Below are 17,235 nucleotides of genomic sequence, written 5' to 3' on the forward strand. Positions count from 1 at the left end.
ATTGCCTATCACTAAAATGCAATTGTGTTAGTTGTCTGTAGCTTATGCCTGCCAATACCATAACCCCACCGCCACCATGGGACACTCTTTTTACAATGTTGACATCAGCAAACCGCTCCCCTACACAATGCCATACACGTGATCTGCGGTTGTGAGGCAAGTTGGATGTATTGCCAAATTGGAGATGGCTTATGGTAGAGAAATTAACATTACACTCTCTGGCAACAGCTCTGGTGGAAATGGCCCATTTTAGAGTGTCCTTTTATTGTCCCCAGCACAAGGTGCACCTGTGTAATGATAATGCTGTTTAATCAGCTTCTTGATATGCCACAGGTAGATGGATTATCTTGGCAAAAGTGAAATGCTCACTAAAGGGATTTAAACAAATTTGTGGACCACATTTGAGAGAAATAAGCTTCTTGTGCGTATGGAAAATTTCTGGGATCTTTTATTTCAGTTCATGAAACATGGGACCAACACTTTACATGTTTATTTTTTGTTCAGTGTCTATAGTAAAGTAGTAGTGATACAATTGTGTAATGTTTTATTTAACATTTTTAGTCTCTGGCTAAAGCACTGAGGGCTAAATGTAGCTGTTTTAAATTGGTGAATCGTGCCGGGTGCCTGCCCAATTAAAGTGAGTCTCTGAAGCATCTGAAAACTCGCTGGGATGCAGACTCAAGTCATCGACCACCTTAGACTATCTTAGGAGTAGGTCAGGTTCCTGGGAATCTGTTAGTGTGTGGGTGGGTGTGTTTGTGTGCACGCATGCACTTGGACAGGCATGATTGTGTGTGTATGTGGTGTATGTGTATGAGTGAGTGCTTGCATGTGTTTGCATGTGTGTGTCTTTGTAAATTATTTATCTATGTGTAACACGATGACAGATGACACAAAGCTTTCCCCAATCCAGTCCTCATCCCCTCCTGGTCCTGGTCCATCTGTGTCGACTTGGTTTCTATGGTGAGGCCAGGGGAAACAGAAGCTTACTGATTCATTCTGTCAAGCACACTTTTGCAATCCCTGCACAGTGTCCGGACAGAGCTCCTGCATTCCCTCACAATCACAATCAGTATGACTGCAAAGTCACAGAGCATCTCTAGTCAGCCCCGTGCCAATAGTCAGCCCCGTGCCCACTCCTCCAGATGATCCTTCCTCCTCAACAGCACCAGCTGAATCTACAACCACATTCCACCAACACTTCCTCAGACACCTCTCTATCTGTGAACTTCCACTGACGGCTATTTCACTCTGAGAATAATGGAGATCTCTACTGCATATTAAAGTAGTAGTGATACAATTGTCTTTTTTTATTTAACATTTTTAGTCTGTGGCTCTTTAAATCACTGAGGGCTAAATGTAGCTGTTTTAAATTGGTGATACGTGCTGGGTGCCTGTCCAATTAAAGTGAGTCACTGAGGTGTCTGAAAAATTGCTGGGATGCAGACTCAAGTCATCGACCATTTCAGACTCTCTTAGGACGGGGTCAGGGTCCTGGGCGATGTGGCGTATGTGTGTGTGGTGTGGTGTGTGGTGTGTGTGGGTGTGGTGTGTGTGGTGTGTGTCTACGAGTGTGTGTGTGTCTTTGTAAATGATTTATCTACTGTATGTGTAGCACGATGACAGATGACACAGAGCTGTCACAGTTCCTGTCCCCGTCCTCCTCCACCCCGCCCTCGTCCTGTGTTGTCTTGGTATCCATGGTCAGGCCAGGGGAAACAGAGTCTTAGGCAGGGTGACTGACTCATTCTGTCAAGTGCATTTTTGCCATCCCTGCATAGTGTCCGGTCAGAGCTCCTGCATTCCCTCACAATCACAATCAGTATGACTGTAGAGTCTCTGTCAGCATCACTACTCTGTAACGCCCACCTGGCTGTAGAAGTCAAACCATAAGCTTATACCTGCCTTGATACCTGAAAGGAAGCGGTCCAACTCGTTGTCATGGAACTAAGTTAGTTCTTACTCATTGATGTCTGTCTGGTGTGCAGAAATATTTAAGCTCTGAAACCATGACGTGAAATATACAGGAAAAGCAACATGTGTATCACCAATACAGCCCAAAAGCATCCATTCATTGACAGACTATATATGTACAGGGGTAGGCAACTAGATTCAGCCCCGGGGCAATTTCTGTCATAGCTATGTCATGCCCTGGCCTTAGTTGTCTTTGTTTTCTTTATTATTTTGGTTTGGTCAGGGTGTGACATGGGGGATTTATGTGCTTTGTCTTGTCTAGGGGTTTTGTATGTTTATGGGGCTGTTTCCTTTCTAGTTAGTTTTGTATTTTTTGGGGCTGTTTCCTTTCTAGGTAGTTTTGTATGTTTATGCGGCTGTTTCCTTTCTAGGTAGTTTTGTATGTTAATGGGGCTGTCACCTGTCTAGGTAAATTGTATGTCTATGGTTGCCTAGATTGGTTCTCAATTAGAGGCAGCTGTCTATCGTTGTCTCTGATTGGGAACCATATTTAGGCAGCCATATTCTTTGGTATTTTGTGGGTGTTTGTTTCCTGTCTTTGTGTTTTCTGCACCAGTTAGGACTGTTTCGGGTTTGCCACATTTATTGTTTTGTATTCTGTTCATGTTTAGTTTTCTTATTAAAAAACATGAACTCTAACCACGCTGCGTTTTGGTCCGATCCTTGTTTCACCTCTTCAGAGGAAGAGGAGGAAATCTGCTGTTACAGAACCACCCACCACAACAGGACCAAGCGGCATGGTGAAAAGCAGCAACAGCAGGAGAGGCAGCAGCAGCAGCAGCAACAGCAAGAGAGGCAGAACTATTTGGTAAAATGGACTTGGGAGGAGATCCTAGATGGGAAAGGACCCTGGGCACAGCCAGGAGAATTCCCCAAGGAAGAGCTGAAGGCGGAGAGGCGCTGGTATGAGGAGGCAGCACGGCGGCGCGGATGGAAGCCCGAGAGTCCCAAAAATGTATTGGGGGGAGGCACACAGTAAGTGTGGCGAAGCCAGGTAGGAGACATGCGCCAACTTCCTGTGCTTAACGGAGGGCGAGAGAGACCGGGCAGGCACCGTGTTATGCTGTGGAGCGCACGGTGTCCCCAGTGCGGGTGCATAGCCCGGTGCGGTACATACCAGCTCCTCGTATCGGCCGGGCTAGAGTGGGCATCGAGCCAGGTGTCATGAAGCCGGCTCTACGCATCTGGTCTCCAGTGCGTCTCCTTGGGCCAGCGTACATGGCACCAGCCTTGTGCATGGTGTCCGCGGTTCGCCTTCACAGCCCAGTGCGGGCTATTCCACCTCGCCGCACTGGCAGGGTGACCGGGAGCATTCAACAAGGTAAGGTTGGGCAGGCTCAGTGCTCAAGAAATCCAGTGCACCTGCACGTTCCGGTCTATCCAGTACCACCTCCACGCACCAGCCCTCCGGTGGCAGCTCCCCGCACTCGCCCTGAGGTGCGTGTCCTCGGCCTAGTACCACCAGTGCCGGTACCACGCACCAGGCCTACAGTGCGCCTCGTCTGTCCAGCACTGCCAGAGCCTTCCCCCCCTCTCCAGCGTTAGCAGAGTCTCCCGTCTGTCCAGAGCTGCTAGAGTCTCCCGTCTGTCCAGAGCTGCTAGAGTCTCCCGTCTGTCCAGAGCTGCTGGAGTCTCCCGTCTGTCCAGAGCTGCTGGAGTCTCCCGTCTGTCAGAGCCGCCGGAGCCGCCAGTCTGCCAGGAGCCGCCAGAGCCGTCTGTCCAGAGCCACCGGAGTCTCCCGTCTGCAAGGAGCCGCCGGAGCTGCCAGTCTGCAAGGAGCCACCGGAGCCGCCAGTCTGCAAGGAGCCGCTGGAGCCGCCAACCTGTCCAGAGCCACCGGAGCCGCTGGAGTCTCCCGTCTGTCAGAGCGTCTGCAAGGAGCCGCCGGAGCCGCCAGTCTGCAATGAGCCGCCGGAGCCGCCAGTCTGCCAGGAGCCGCCAGAGCCGCCATTCAGCCAGGAGCCGCCAGGAGCCGCCAGTCTGCCAGGAGCCGCCAGAGCCGCCAGTCTGCCAGGAGCCGCCAGAGCTGCCAGTCTGCCAGGAGCCGCCAGAGGAGTGCTACTTGAGAACAGATTTCATAAATTAAAACACTTCTGTTGATCAAAAAACTCAAATCTATAGTGGAGGAGTACAGAGATGTACATAACTGGATCAAATCAACCTTGGTCCCTTTTTGTATTCCATCAGTCCCTTATCATTGTGCTTTGAGAGATCGATTCCAACAGACCCTGATCGACACCCCTATGATGCTGCCTCCTTCCAAAATAGTTATTTGGCTGTCCCAATAGGATAACCTTTTTTTGGTTGAATGTAGAACCCTTTTTGGTTCCAGGTAGAACTCTTACGGAATCCATGTAGAACCCTCTGTAGAAAGGGTTCTACATGGAACCGAAAAAGGTTTTTACCTGGAACCAAAAAGTGTTCTACATACAACCAAAAAAGGTTCTTCAAAGGGTTTTCCTATGGGTACAGACGAAGAACCCTTTAAGGTTCGAGGTAGCACCTTTGTTTATAGGAGTGTGGGCCTGGTTCGCAGGGACACAGCAGCCCAACTGAACCTCCAGGTGCCGCTGAGACACAGAGCGGAGGGAGAGGAGACGGGGTCGAAGGAACCCGGGAAGAGAGAGGCAGGCCCAGATCACTTCAACAGAAATCACTTCTGCCTGGTGTTTTATACACTTGACGGGTTACATGGAGGCCTCTATATCATGCTCCCGGTTAAAAGGCTGTCAGACAACCACCTCTCGTAAAGCTAGGTGTACAGGTGTGTGACTTGATGCTCAGATAATATACACACACACTTGTCGCAGACACACACACACTTGTTACAGACACACACACACTTGTGAAACACACAGGCACACATAGACAAAGGCACACACACACATTTCTGAGTCTGCAACACTCTATTTTCTCTTCCTCTATTCCACAGGATATTAGTTATGGAGGGCCCCTGTCATGTAACAGAATAACACATCCAGAGTTTACTGTACTGTATCATCATTCTGGAGGAGTTCCTGAAACTGCTGGCCCCTGCTGGTTAAAACTCATTGCTAACCACTGAATAGTGTTTCTTGACTTCACAGCTAAACATCTTACTTTGGACAACGTCACTGATTTCCGCTGAGGGTGAGAAGGGAAGCCAGGAGACGGATGGATGGATGTTGTCTCCATGCTACAATGACAACAGCATGCAATACAGCTGTTTCAAAGCTTCCCACTGGGCACACACTGGTCGAATCAACATTGTTTCCACATAATTTCAATGAAATTAAGTTGAACCAACATGGAAAAGGCATTGAACTGAAGACTGTGCCAAGTGGGTCGAGGCATTACCAAGACGGGATACAATTTCACATGAATGTATATGAGAGAGCCTGGAGTGTTATGAGGTGGTTTCCATTTCCAGCAGTTGGAACTAAGCATTTAGAGTTGCTTTGCATTTGTTCATCAGCAGATATAAACATACTCCCCCCACAGTCTACTTAAGCAATAAGGCACAAGGGGGTGTGGTATATGGCCAATGTACAACAGCGAGGGCTGTTTTTATGCACGACACAACGCTGTCAGCCAATCAGCATTCAGGACTCGAACCACCTAGTTTATATTAACGTATGACCATCCCAGGAAAGGACTTAATGGTTTGCATTTACACAACTCACATTTCCAGCTATTTGTCGCTCCCATTCTGATTACTGTGCTGGTTTCAATCTTTCAGAATGCATGGGAGTAAATAACCATTAAGGAGGAAGTAGAAATTGGCTGGTATAAAAAGCAACATCAACACAACCAACCTGGATATGAGTTTGAGACATCCTTATCTCCACTCTGCATAAGGAGTCTGGTTCCATTCCCACTGTATACAGTATGAATACCGAGTGGAGTCGAATTGATTCAGCTGTCATGAATTTTCTGTTTAGTGTGAGAATGTATAATGTGGCGAACTGAAACAAATGAACGGTTTTATGTCGTTTTATGAGCCTCGTACTCTTAAATTACCACAAAATGATTCCGTGACAATCCCCATCCTCTGTTCTCTCCTATAGCGTATTCCAGAGTAATCTCTCTCTCACTCTCTCTGTCTCTTTCTCCAACCATCCCCCTCTCCCCCTCTCTCTCTCTCTCTCTCTCTCTCTCTCTCTCTCTCTCTCTCTCTCTCTCTCTCTCTCTCTCTCTCTCTCTCTCTCATTCCAACCATCTCTCTCATTGCTCATTTTTAAATCTATGAATTTCTGAACTTAATTTCCCTGGTTTTTCCCGAGCCTCAGGGGCCATTCTCATTCCATCACTTCTCTTTTTTCACCTCGTTTCCTCTCCTCCCTCCTGAGTGAACAGTGGAGACAGGATGTGAGGTGACGTGTGGTTCGGGAGGTTAGGCCAGCAGGAGGATGGGCACGATGGGCACACAGGCATGGGGAGGGGAGAGGCTTGGGCACTGCACTGAGCTCACAGGGCACCCCTGCCAAAACAGGCAGCGGAGGGTCAGTAGCAGTGCAATTTCCTTCCCACACACGACACGACCACAGGGCACATCGTGATACCTCTCACTTTAAGGGTCCGTGCCACAGAATTAGCCATGCCTGTCCCCTGAAGAGGCTGTGGTGCACTGCTCAGGGTTACTGTGCCTTCTCATGTGAGACCCTGTGCTGTTAAAAGATACCCTCAAATGTTCCTTCAAGGGACTTGACTGGTGAAAACAGCAGCACTTATGCCTTGAGGGCCCTTTTGAGAGGCAGCACAGAGGGAAGGAGAGAGGAGTACAGCTCCCTCCCCTCTCTCTTCATCTCTCTCACTCTCTGTTATCCCCCCTCAGAGCTTCCCCTCTGCCTGTAGGCTTTAGGTCTCCTCTATGGGTGCTTCTCCTCACTATGTGTTTACAAGTGTTTTAATATACAGCACACACATTTCATGAAATGATGAATATGATTAACTAAATTGATTCAGAGGACATTTGCCTGCGACATTATAAAAAAATTAACCAACTTAGGCCTCCTTCAATGAATATAATCTCTGATTATCAAATGGAGATATGGTTGGGTAAAATTATGTGTTCACAGTATCCTATGGATATGAATGCACAGCTGATTTGAGTGAAACAAACATGTTAATTGCTCTGTTATCCAACCTAATAAACATATTAACTGCTCTGTTATCCAACCTAATAAACATATTAACTGCTCTGTTATCCAACCTAATAAACATATTAACTGCTCTGTTATCCAACCTAATTAATGTATTAACTGCTCTGTTATCCAACCTAATAAACATATTAACTGCTCTGTTATCCAACCTAATTAATGTATTAACTGCTCTGTTATCCAACCTAATAAACATATTAACTGCTCTGTTATCCAACCTAATTAATGTATTAACTGCTCTGTTATCCAACCTAATAAACATATTAACTGCTCTGTTATCCAACCTAATAAACATATTAACTGCTCTGTTATCCAACCTAATAAACATATTAACTGCTCTGTTATCCAACCTAATAAACATATTAACTGCTCTGTTATCCAACCTAATAAACATATTAACTGCTCTGTTATCCAACCTAATTAATGTATTAACTGCTCTGTTATCCAACCTAATAAACATATTAACTGCTCTGTTATCCAACCTAATAAACATATTAACTGCCCTGTTATCCAACCTAATTAATGTATTAACTGCTCTGTTATCCAACCTAATAAACATATTAACTGCTCTGTTATCCAACCTAATAAACATATTAACTGCTCTGTTATCCAACCTAATAAACATATTAACTGCTCTGTTATCCAACCTAATTAATGTATTAACTGCTCTGTTATCCAACCTAATAAACATATTAACTGCTCTGTTATCCAACCTAATAAACATATTAACTGCTCTGTTATCCAACCTAATAAACATATTAACTGCTCTGTTATCCAACCTAATAAACATATTAACTGCTCTGTTATCCAACCTAATAAACATATTAACTGCTCTGTTATCCAACCTAATTAATGTATTAACTGCTCTGTTATCCAACCTAATAAACATATTAACTGCTCTGTTATCCAACCTAATTAATGTATTAACTGCTCTGTTATCCAGCCTGTCTGAATATCATGATGCAAATAATTGTCTTCCCTGGACGGTTACCTCTAAAATACTCCCTCCTCTGCAGAACTTCCTTTCAGTCACTAGAATAGTATAGCTATCTTCAAGGACATTCCGTTCCCTTCCGGCTACCCGGATAAGGCACTAAATAAACTTCAGTTAGTGCTAAATACGGCTGCTAGAATCTTGACTACGACCCCAAAAGTTGATCAGTGCTAACTTCCTTCCCTGCACTGGTTTCCTGTTGAAACTTAAAATGGGTCGGTTGAGCTAACGTAGGTTAATGCGATTAGCATGAGTTTGCAAGTAACAAGAACATTTCCCAGGACATAACACATGTCTGTTATTGGCAGAAAGCTTATATGCACTGTCCGATTTACAGTAGCTATTACAGTGACATAACACCATGCTATTGTTTGAGGAGAGTGCACAGTTTTGAACATGAAAAGTTATTAATAAACAAATTAGGCACAGTTGGGCAGTCTTGATACAAAATGTTGAACAGAAATGCAATGGTTCAATGGATTAGTCTAAAACTTTGCACATACACTGCTGCCATCTAGTGGCCAAAATCTAAATTGCAACTGGGCTGGAATAATACATTATGGCCTTTCTCTTGTATTTCAAAGATGATATTACAAAGAAATAGAAAATAACAGTTGTTTTTTTCTTTGTATTATCTTTTACCCATCTATTGTGTTATATTCCCGTACATTCCTTTCACATTTCCATAAACTACAAAGTGTTTCCTTTCAAATGGTACCAAGAATATGCATATCCTTGCTTCAGGGCCTGAGTTACAGGCAGTTAGATTTGGGTATGTCATTTTAGACGAAAGTTGAAAAAAGGGGTGGATCCTTAAGAGGTTTAAGTCATTACTGAAGATGAATCTCTTCAGTAGGTCCTATGATTGAGTGTAGTATGGCTCAGGGGTGCGAAGGTGAACGGCAAGGCACTGGAGCGACGAACCACCCTTGCTGTCTATGCCTGGCCGGCTCCCCTCAGGGGGGCTGAGTCACTGGCATACTAGTGCTCTTCCATGCCGTCCCTAGGAGGGGTGTGTCACTTGAGTGGGTTGAGTCACAGATGTGATCTTCCTGTACGGTTTTGTGCCCCCCTCGGGCTTGTGTGGTGGAGGAGATGTTCGTGGGCTATACTCAACATTGTCTCAGGGTAGTATGTTGGTTTATATCCCTCTAGTGCTTTGGCAAAGTGGGTGGGGTTATATCCTGCCTGGTTGGCCCTGTCCGGAGGTATCGTCGGATGGGGCGACAGTGTCCTCCGACCCACCCCTGTCTCAGTCTCCAGTATCTATGCTGCAATAGTTTATGTGCCGGGGGGCTAGGGTCAGTCTGTCATATCTGGTGTAATTCTCCTATCTTATCTGGTGTCCTATGTGAATTTAAGTATGCTCCCTCTAATTCTCTCTCTCCCTCTCTCCCTCCCCTCCCGGAGGACCTGAGCCCTAGGATCATGCCTCGGGACTACCTGGCCTGATGACTCCTGGCTGATCCCAGTCCACATGCTCGTGCTGCTGCTCCAGTTTCAACTATTCTGCCTGCGGCTAGGGAACCCTGACCTGTTCACCGGATGTGCTACCTTGTCCCGGACCTGCTGTTTTCGACTCTCTCTCTACCGCACCTGCTGCCTTGACCTCTGAATGCTCGGCTATGAAAATCCAACTGACATTTACTCCTGAGGTGCTGACCTGTTGCATCCTCTACAACCACTGATTATTATTTGACCCTGCTGGTCATCTAATGAACATTTGAACATCTTGAAGAACAATCTGGCCTATTTCCTATATGGAAATAACTATTGCCCCCTCTGGAAACATCAACTCTCTCAACAGGTGCAGTAGCATCCGCTTACCTCCAGGGCTCTCCTCTTGCTAGTGAGCAGCTTGGCGATGTCTCGTGCCACCCTCTCCACCAGGTCCTTGGGATTGTTCCTCTTGATGTCAAACTGACTCTTCTTCTCATTGTAAATCTACAGAGAGAACACAGGAGTCAAAGATTAGTTCAAAATGTATGTCAGTTTCTGATGTGAGTCATGAGAGCCACGTAACACTGGCCATTGCTATGCTTTCTATTTTCAACATAGCACACACACACTTAGCAGGTGATTTCATGTAGCTAATAGGGCAGAGCTGTCCTTATTGACAGTGCACCCTAACCAGCCGACGTCTGTGGGGTAATACCAAGCCAGCCACTAAATGCACACACAAGCTAAATGTCCAAGATCCCTTAGTGAAAAGTGATAATGAACGTAATAGGGAGAGACAAAGACAGAAGCGCGTGACCAGAAACGAGAACAGGGGCGATGACAGCCAACCAGAAGCCAGAATCATGACAGATGTATGTCCACACAGAGAGGCTGTGCACATCTTTATGGGCTCTGGCCAAAAGTTGTGCTGCATTATAGGCTATAGGGATATACTGTAGGATGCCATGTCAGACCCAGCCAGAGAAATGGACTCTTCTCCCAGTATCCTCTGTTTCACCTGAACAAGTAGTCCTCAGCAGTGGTTCTGGGTCTGAGCTCTGGCAGGCAGACATGCTCTGTGGTCCACAGCAGGCCACGTCCCTTGGGTTTAAAACTGATCCTGACTGCAGTGCTACTACACTGTGGTGCAATACGGCACACTTTCACACTGCAAAACCACCCTCACTCTGGCTTGGTGGGCTTGTAGTACACTCTTAGAAAAAAGGGTTCTAAAAGGATAATTCAGCTGTCCCTATAGGATACCCCTTTTTAATTCTAGGTAGAACCCTTTTTGGTCCTATTTAGAACCCTTTTGGGTTCCATGTAGAAACCTCTGTGGAAAGGGTTCTACATGGAACCAAAAAAGGTTCTTCAAAGGGTTCCCCTATGGGGACAGCCAAATAACCCTTTCAGGTTCTAGATAGTGCTATTTTTTAAGAGTGTAGGACTATTTCACAAGCCTTTTTTCATGTACAGTTGATGTGATTAGACTACGTACATTGGGGCTGAGTAAGCTATGTGTAATAAGGAGAAAGCAATGTGTGGGAATGTGTTTTGATGATTCATACATTTACATACTCTCTCTTGATTGGTGCATTAATAAAAGTGAAATTACAACCACAGAAATCTGATTTACTTCCTCTTGTACTTCCTGAAAAATTGTGGAGGGGTAATAATTAAGGCCCGAGGAGGTGTGGTATATGGCCAGTATACCACAGCTAAGGGCTTTTCTTAGGCACGACGCAATGCAATGCCACAAACCCCCGAGGTGCCTTATTGCTATTATAAACTGGTTACCAACGTAATTAGAGCAGTATAAATACCCGTGGTATAAGGTCTGATATTCCACGGCTGTCAGCCAATCAGCACTCAGGGTTCGAACCCCCCAGTTTATAAATAACTATCATTAATAGGAGCTATTTATATGCTGAGATGTACGTGTTTTGTGTGCAGCGATTAGAAGAGGAAAATGTCAGCCTCCATCACCCATGATCCATCGCTGTCAGGCTAAAAGGTAGGTGTGCAGAGAGGCAGCCAGTCAAATCTGAACTCATCATGAGTGGCCACTGTGGCTCGCGGGTCTGGGTACCCACATCCATACCCACACATGCAGTCAGAGCTGGCCCTAGCCTTTTTGGGGCCGTACGTTACATTTTGTTAGGGGGCCCCGCCTCTTTGCGAGCAAAAGATTGATAGCGGAGAGACTTTTGAAAAGAAATTCATGTCCTGCAATTCTACACATTTTACCATAGGGTGGAAATAAATGTGTAGATTGCCGGCCGCTAGACTGACTTACCAATCCAAAAAATGATTGGCAGACATGGGCTAATTGAGTGACTGCTGATCCACGAACAGACTTCGAATGGATCCGCAGGCCTACAAAAGGGAGGCCAGGCCTGCGGGCAACCAGTTGCCCACTCCTGGCCTATATTGTCTTGTTGTGTCTGGCTAAATGGTCAAGAAGAGTTTTTATTTCACCTTTATTTAACCAGAAAGTCAGGAGGTGAGAAGAGCTTTTTCCCAGTGGAGATATAAACATACTGCTGTAGGTGCATGGAAGCAGAAGATATGGACATACTGCTGTAGGTGCATGGAAGCAGAAGTTATGACATACTGCTGTAGGTGTATGGAAACATAGGTGCTCTCCTTTATGACACCTGTATGTGAATGCTGTAGGTGTATGGAAACAGAGGTTCTCTCCTTTATGACTCCTGTATGTGAATGCTGTAGGTGTATGGAAACAGAGGTTCTCTCCTTTATGACTCCTGTATGTGAATGCTGTAGGTGTATGGAAGCAGAAGATCTGGACATACTGCTGTAGGTGTATGGAAACAGAGGTTCTCTCCTTTATGACACCTGTATGTGAATGCTGTAGGTGTATGGAAGCAGAAGATCTGGACATACTGCTGTAGGTGTATGGAAACAGAGGTTCTCTCCTTTATGACTCCTGTATGTGAATGCTGTAGGTGTATGGAAGCAGAGGTTCTCTCCTTTATGACACCTGTATGTGAATGCTGTAGGTGTATGGAAACAGAGGTTCTCTCCTTTATGACACCTGTATGTGAATGCTGTAGGTGTATGGAAACAGAGGTTCTCTCCTTTATGACTCCTGTATGTGAATGCTGTAGGTGTATGGAAACAGAGGTTCTCTCCTTTATGACACCTGTATGTGAATGCTGTAGGTGTATGGAAGCAGAAGATCTGGACATACTGCTGTAGGTGTATGGAAGCAGATCTGGACATACTGCTGTAGGTGTATGGAAACAGAGGTTGTATGTGCCGCCACCAGTGCCGGCACCACACACCAGGCCACCAGTGAGCATCCAGGGTCCAGTACTCCCTGTTCCTGCTCCCCGCATTCGCCCTGAGGTGAGTGTCTCCAGCCCAGTACCACCAGTGCCAACACCACGCACCAGGCTTCCTGTGTGTCTCCAGAGCCCTGTACGCCCTGTTCCTCCTCCCCGCACTCGCCCTGAGGTGAGTGTCTCCAGCCCAGTACCACCAGTGCCGGCACCACACACCAGGCCACCAGTGAGCATCCAGGGTCCAGTACTCCCTGTTCCTGCTCCGCGCACTTGCCCTGAGGTGCGTGTCTTCGGCCCAGTACCACCAGTACCGGCACCACGCACCAGGCCTACAGTGCGCCTCACCAGTCCAGAGCGTCCGGCAAGAGTACCCAGTCCAGAGCATCCGGCTACAGTACCCAGTCCAGAGCGTCCGGCTACAGTACCCAGTCCAGAGCGTCCGGCTACAGTACCCAGTCCAGAGCGTCCGGCTACAGTACCTAGTCCAGAGCGTCCGGCAACAGTCTACAGACCGGAACATACCACGACGGGTCGCAGTTCAGAACCTACCACGACGGGTCGCAGTCCGGAACATACCACGACGGGTTGCAGTCTGGAACCTACCACGACGGGTCGCAGTCTGGAACCTACCACGACGGGTCGCAGTCTGGAACCTACCACGGCGGGTCGCAGTCCGATATTTCAGTTTTTATTTGCTAACATTTCTAAAAACCTGTTTTTACTTTGTCATTATGGGGTATTTTGTGTAGATTGATGAGGAGAAAAAAACATGAATCCATTTTAGAATAAGGCTGTAACGTAACAAAATGTGGAAAAAGAGGGCTCTGAATACTTTCCGAATGCACTTTAAACAAAATAGACAGATGAAGGTAGACCTGCATCAGTAGCCTTCGAGATTTCACACTTTATTCTCCTCGTTTTATGGGATATACTGTACATTCATTATATCTACTAGACTGCAGCTAGCACCCTCTTCTGGACAGTCACATACACACTGGGCATGTTGTACCATTGTCTTAAGCCTCACTAGACTATATCTCTATCTGGATCTATGAGCACAAACCTGTCTGAGTGCTTGTAGTGTACTCTGCCTGCAACTCAGCAATAACAGCCCAACACAGACAAATGAAGTGGGATCGTATTGTACTGTGCTCGCAGCTCTGACAGATGCTAGCACCACGGAGAGAGAGGGGGATCCAGGTACTGTATCTCTATGGGGAACACTCGCTAATGAGCAGTCCTTGGCTGAAGCTCAAATGGCACCCGATTCCCAATGCAGTGCGCTACTAGAAGATTCTAGAAGAACCACACAACTAGTCTGACGACAGCTAGAGCCCTCTCCCAGGCATCCAGTTACATGTAAGTGGAGGTTGGTGGATCATACAGTATTTGGAAAGCAATATGTTTGGGATAGGGAAACACTTGGTACCACAAGTAAAAATGCTAAATTGAACATATTCAGTTGTCTATGAATTTATTTAGCTAGATATTTGCATACAGTACTGTGTGCAGTTTTCTTATAAAGTCATACTGACACGCTCTCAGCAGCATTCGTTACATTCAAATCCAACCCTTGTCATCACTTGTGAATTATTTGTGGATCTATTCAGAAAGGGAAAATTGCATACAGTTGAAATTGGAAGTGTTGGAGGGGGGCATGCTGTATGTATATCATAGCAGTGTTGGAGGAGGGCATGCTGTATGTATATCATAGCAGTGTTGGAGGGGGGCATGCTGTATGTATATCATAGCAGTGTTGGGGGGGGCATCCTGTATGTATATCATAGCAGTGTTGGAGGGGGGCATGCTGTATGTATATCATAGCAGTGTTGGAGGGGGGCATGCTGTATGTATATCATAGCAGTGTTGGAGGGGGGCATGCTGTATGTATATCATAGCAGTGTTGGAGGGGGGCATGCTGTATGTATATCATAGCAGTGTTGGGGGGGCATCCTGTATGTATATCATAGCAGTGTTGGAGGGGGGCATGCTGTATGTATATCATAGCAGTGTTGGAGGGGGGCATGCTGTATGTATATCATAGCAGTGTTGGGGGGGCATGCTGTATGTATATCATAGCAGTGTTGGAGGGGGGCATGCTGTATGTATATCATAGCAGTGTTGGGGGGGGCATGCTGTATGTATATCATAGCAGTGTCAGAAGCTCAAATAATGAAATGTGTGACTTCACAGTAAAAAGACATGACTATCAGTGATGTGACTGAGTCATGTCTATGATGCCCGGACAGTTTCCTGGATATGACTGTAATTAACACAACAGAGGAGGAAACTAGCAGTTATGGTGGCTCTGCAGTGTGGATAGGGCCAATGGAGTCGGTTGGTCGCAACACTAGCACAGGATCTGAAAGAGTTGGCATGCCAATCCAAGCCAATATGCTCACCCTGGCAGTCATGAGAGTGACACACACATGTGTGGTGCACTCACACACGGACGATTAGCTATGATAACTGGTTGCTGTGTGCCAAGCTCAGAGTGTGTGAGTGTAAACACGCAGATGGAGAGTAGGGTGTGGTGACACTCCAGAGAATCTCTGTTAAAACAGGACTCTCTCTGCTCCATCTTTATCCAATCAGAGAGCCACCATTCTCCGCTTGTCCAATCACAACTCAGCATCTCTTCCCCTCCGTGACTCTACTCCCGCTTCCTAAAAAAGAGTTGTGAAAGCTGCAAAATCATTTCAAACACCTCTATGTTCGCTATCTCAGAAATCCTCAAATGATTCTGCCATCAACACAGTCTAAATAACTCCAAAGAGAAAAACTATAATAAATAAATAAAAAGGAAAATTATGTTCGGCTCCCACTTGAAAAATAGAATTTTGTTTGTTGGGGCCTTTCTACTGTTTGCTCTGACAGCAGCCTATGTCTGTGTCTAAGAGACAGGACTGCTTATTGCTCTGTGAAGTCAGCCACAATAGGAGGCATCAGGCTGGTGCCGGCTGAGGGTGACAGAGACAGATGCCACATCATTAAGGAATATTAGCGGGCTCTGCCGAGCAGACCGAGCCAGTATCCACAGGCCCCGGGAACAGTTCAATAAGGGAGAACACAGGCAGGGAGAAATAACGGCACGACACGGCACCGCACAGCAGCCCCCCAGAGGAGCTCGATAAGACACAACAAACCAGGACCGCCAAGACCGACCGTCAGAGTTCAGTAAGACTGAGAAGACAGAACAGTCAGGGATGGCTGGCACTGGAGGCACGACCCTCCAGAGGATTTTAGTGAGACAGAACAGGAGAGTTGTCTGCTATGGTGGCTGGCCTTAATGTGTCATTCAGAGTGTTCTGCTTTGTTGTTGAGTTGGGGGGGACACTGTCACAAAAAACCTTACAAGTATGTAAGTGCAGAGAGAAAACATCACAAAAAAACATACATGGTAATATAACATATAAATACTGTAGGCCTATCCACTCTGCCACTAAAGTGGAGTCCAACTCAACAGTGATCCAAGCCAGAGTGATCAACTGCAAAGCTACTGGTTCACTGAGTCAAACAGCCTGAGCATGGTGCATCACAGGAAACAAAAGCTAAATATTTACACACACTAGCCCTGAGGGAGAGGCTTATATTAGAGACACAGAGGAAGAGAACGAGAAAGAAAGAGAGAATGAGAAAGAGAGAGAACGAGGGAGAGAGAGAGAACGAGAGAGAACAAGAGAGAATGAGAAAGAACGAGAGAGAGAGAAGGAGAGAGAGATATGAGGAGAGAGAGAGAGATATGAGGAGATAGAGGGAGAGAGAGAGACAGAGAACATGATGTGTAACATGATCAGAGGGACTGTCAGCCAGGATAAACAAAATACACAAGTCACACACTCACACGCACACCTACATGCACACACTCATAAATATATATATACACACACACACGCAGCGCTATGCCACATAGTCAGGCCTTTGCTTAGACAACACCCTGTCAGATCTACCTAGTGGAACCAAGGACAGGGGCACTGTATCCACCAGTATGTCTGTCTGTCTGTCTGTCTGTCTGTCTGTCTGTCTGTCTGTCTGTCTGTCTGTCTGTCTGTCTGTCTGTCTGTCTGTCTGTCTGTCTGTCTGTCTGTCTGTCTGTCTGTCTGTCTGTCTGTCTGTCTGTCTGTCTGTCTGTCTGTCTGTCTGTCTGTCTGTCTGCCTGCCTGCCTGCCTGCCTGCCTGCCTGCCTGCCTGCCTGCCTGCCTGCCTGTCTATCTGTCTGTCTGTCTGCCTGTCTGTCTGTCTGCCTGTCTGTCTGTATGCCAGCCAGCCAGCTGGAACTATGCTGCTACTGAACAACCTCTAACACTACCTGACTGATACTGTACTGAACAACCTCTAACACTACACTGACTGGTACTGGACTGAGTGTAATGATAGGAGAGCT

At 46.4% G+C, this 17,235-nt stretch overlaps 1 protein-coding gene across 1 annotated transcript in view; it reads right to left on the reverse strand.

Moving 5' to 3' along the window:
- Positions 1–17,235, reverse strand: part of LOC109878204 (voltage-dependent calcium channel subunit alpha-2/delta-2-like) — a 274,608-nt gene that overhangs the window by 202,259 nt on the left and 55,114 nt on the right. Inside the window, 1 exon segment of the mRNA XM_031785639.1 lies at positions 9,934–10,050. Coding sequence (XP_031641499.1) covers positions 9,934–10,050 — 117 coding nt within the window.

This window comes from Oncorhynchus kisutch, linkage group LG1 (assembly GCF_002021735.2).
Source record: "Oncorhynchus kisutch isolate 150728-3 linkage group LG1, Okis_V2, whole genome shotgun sequence".
NCBI classification, from domain to species: domain Eukaryota; kingdom Metazoa; phylum Chordata; class Actinopteri; order Salmoniformes; family Salmonidae; genus Oncorhynchus; species Oncorhynchus kisutch.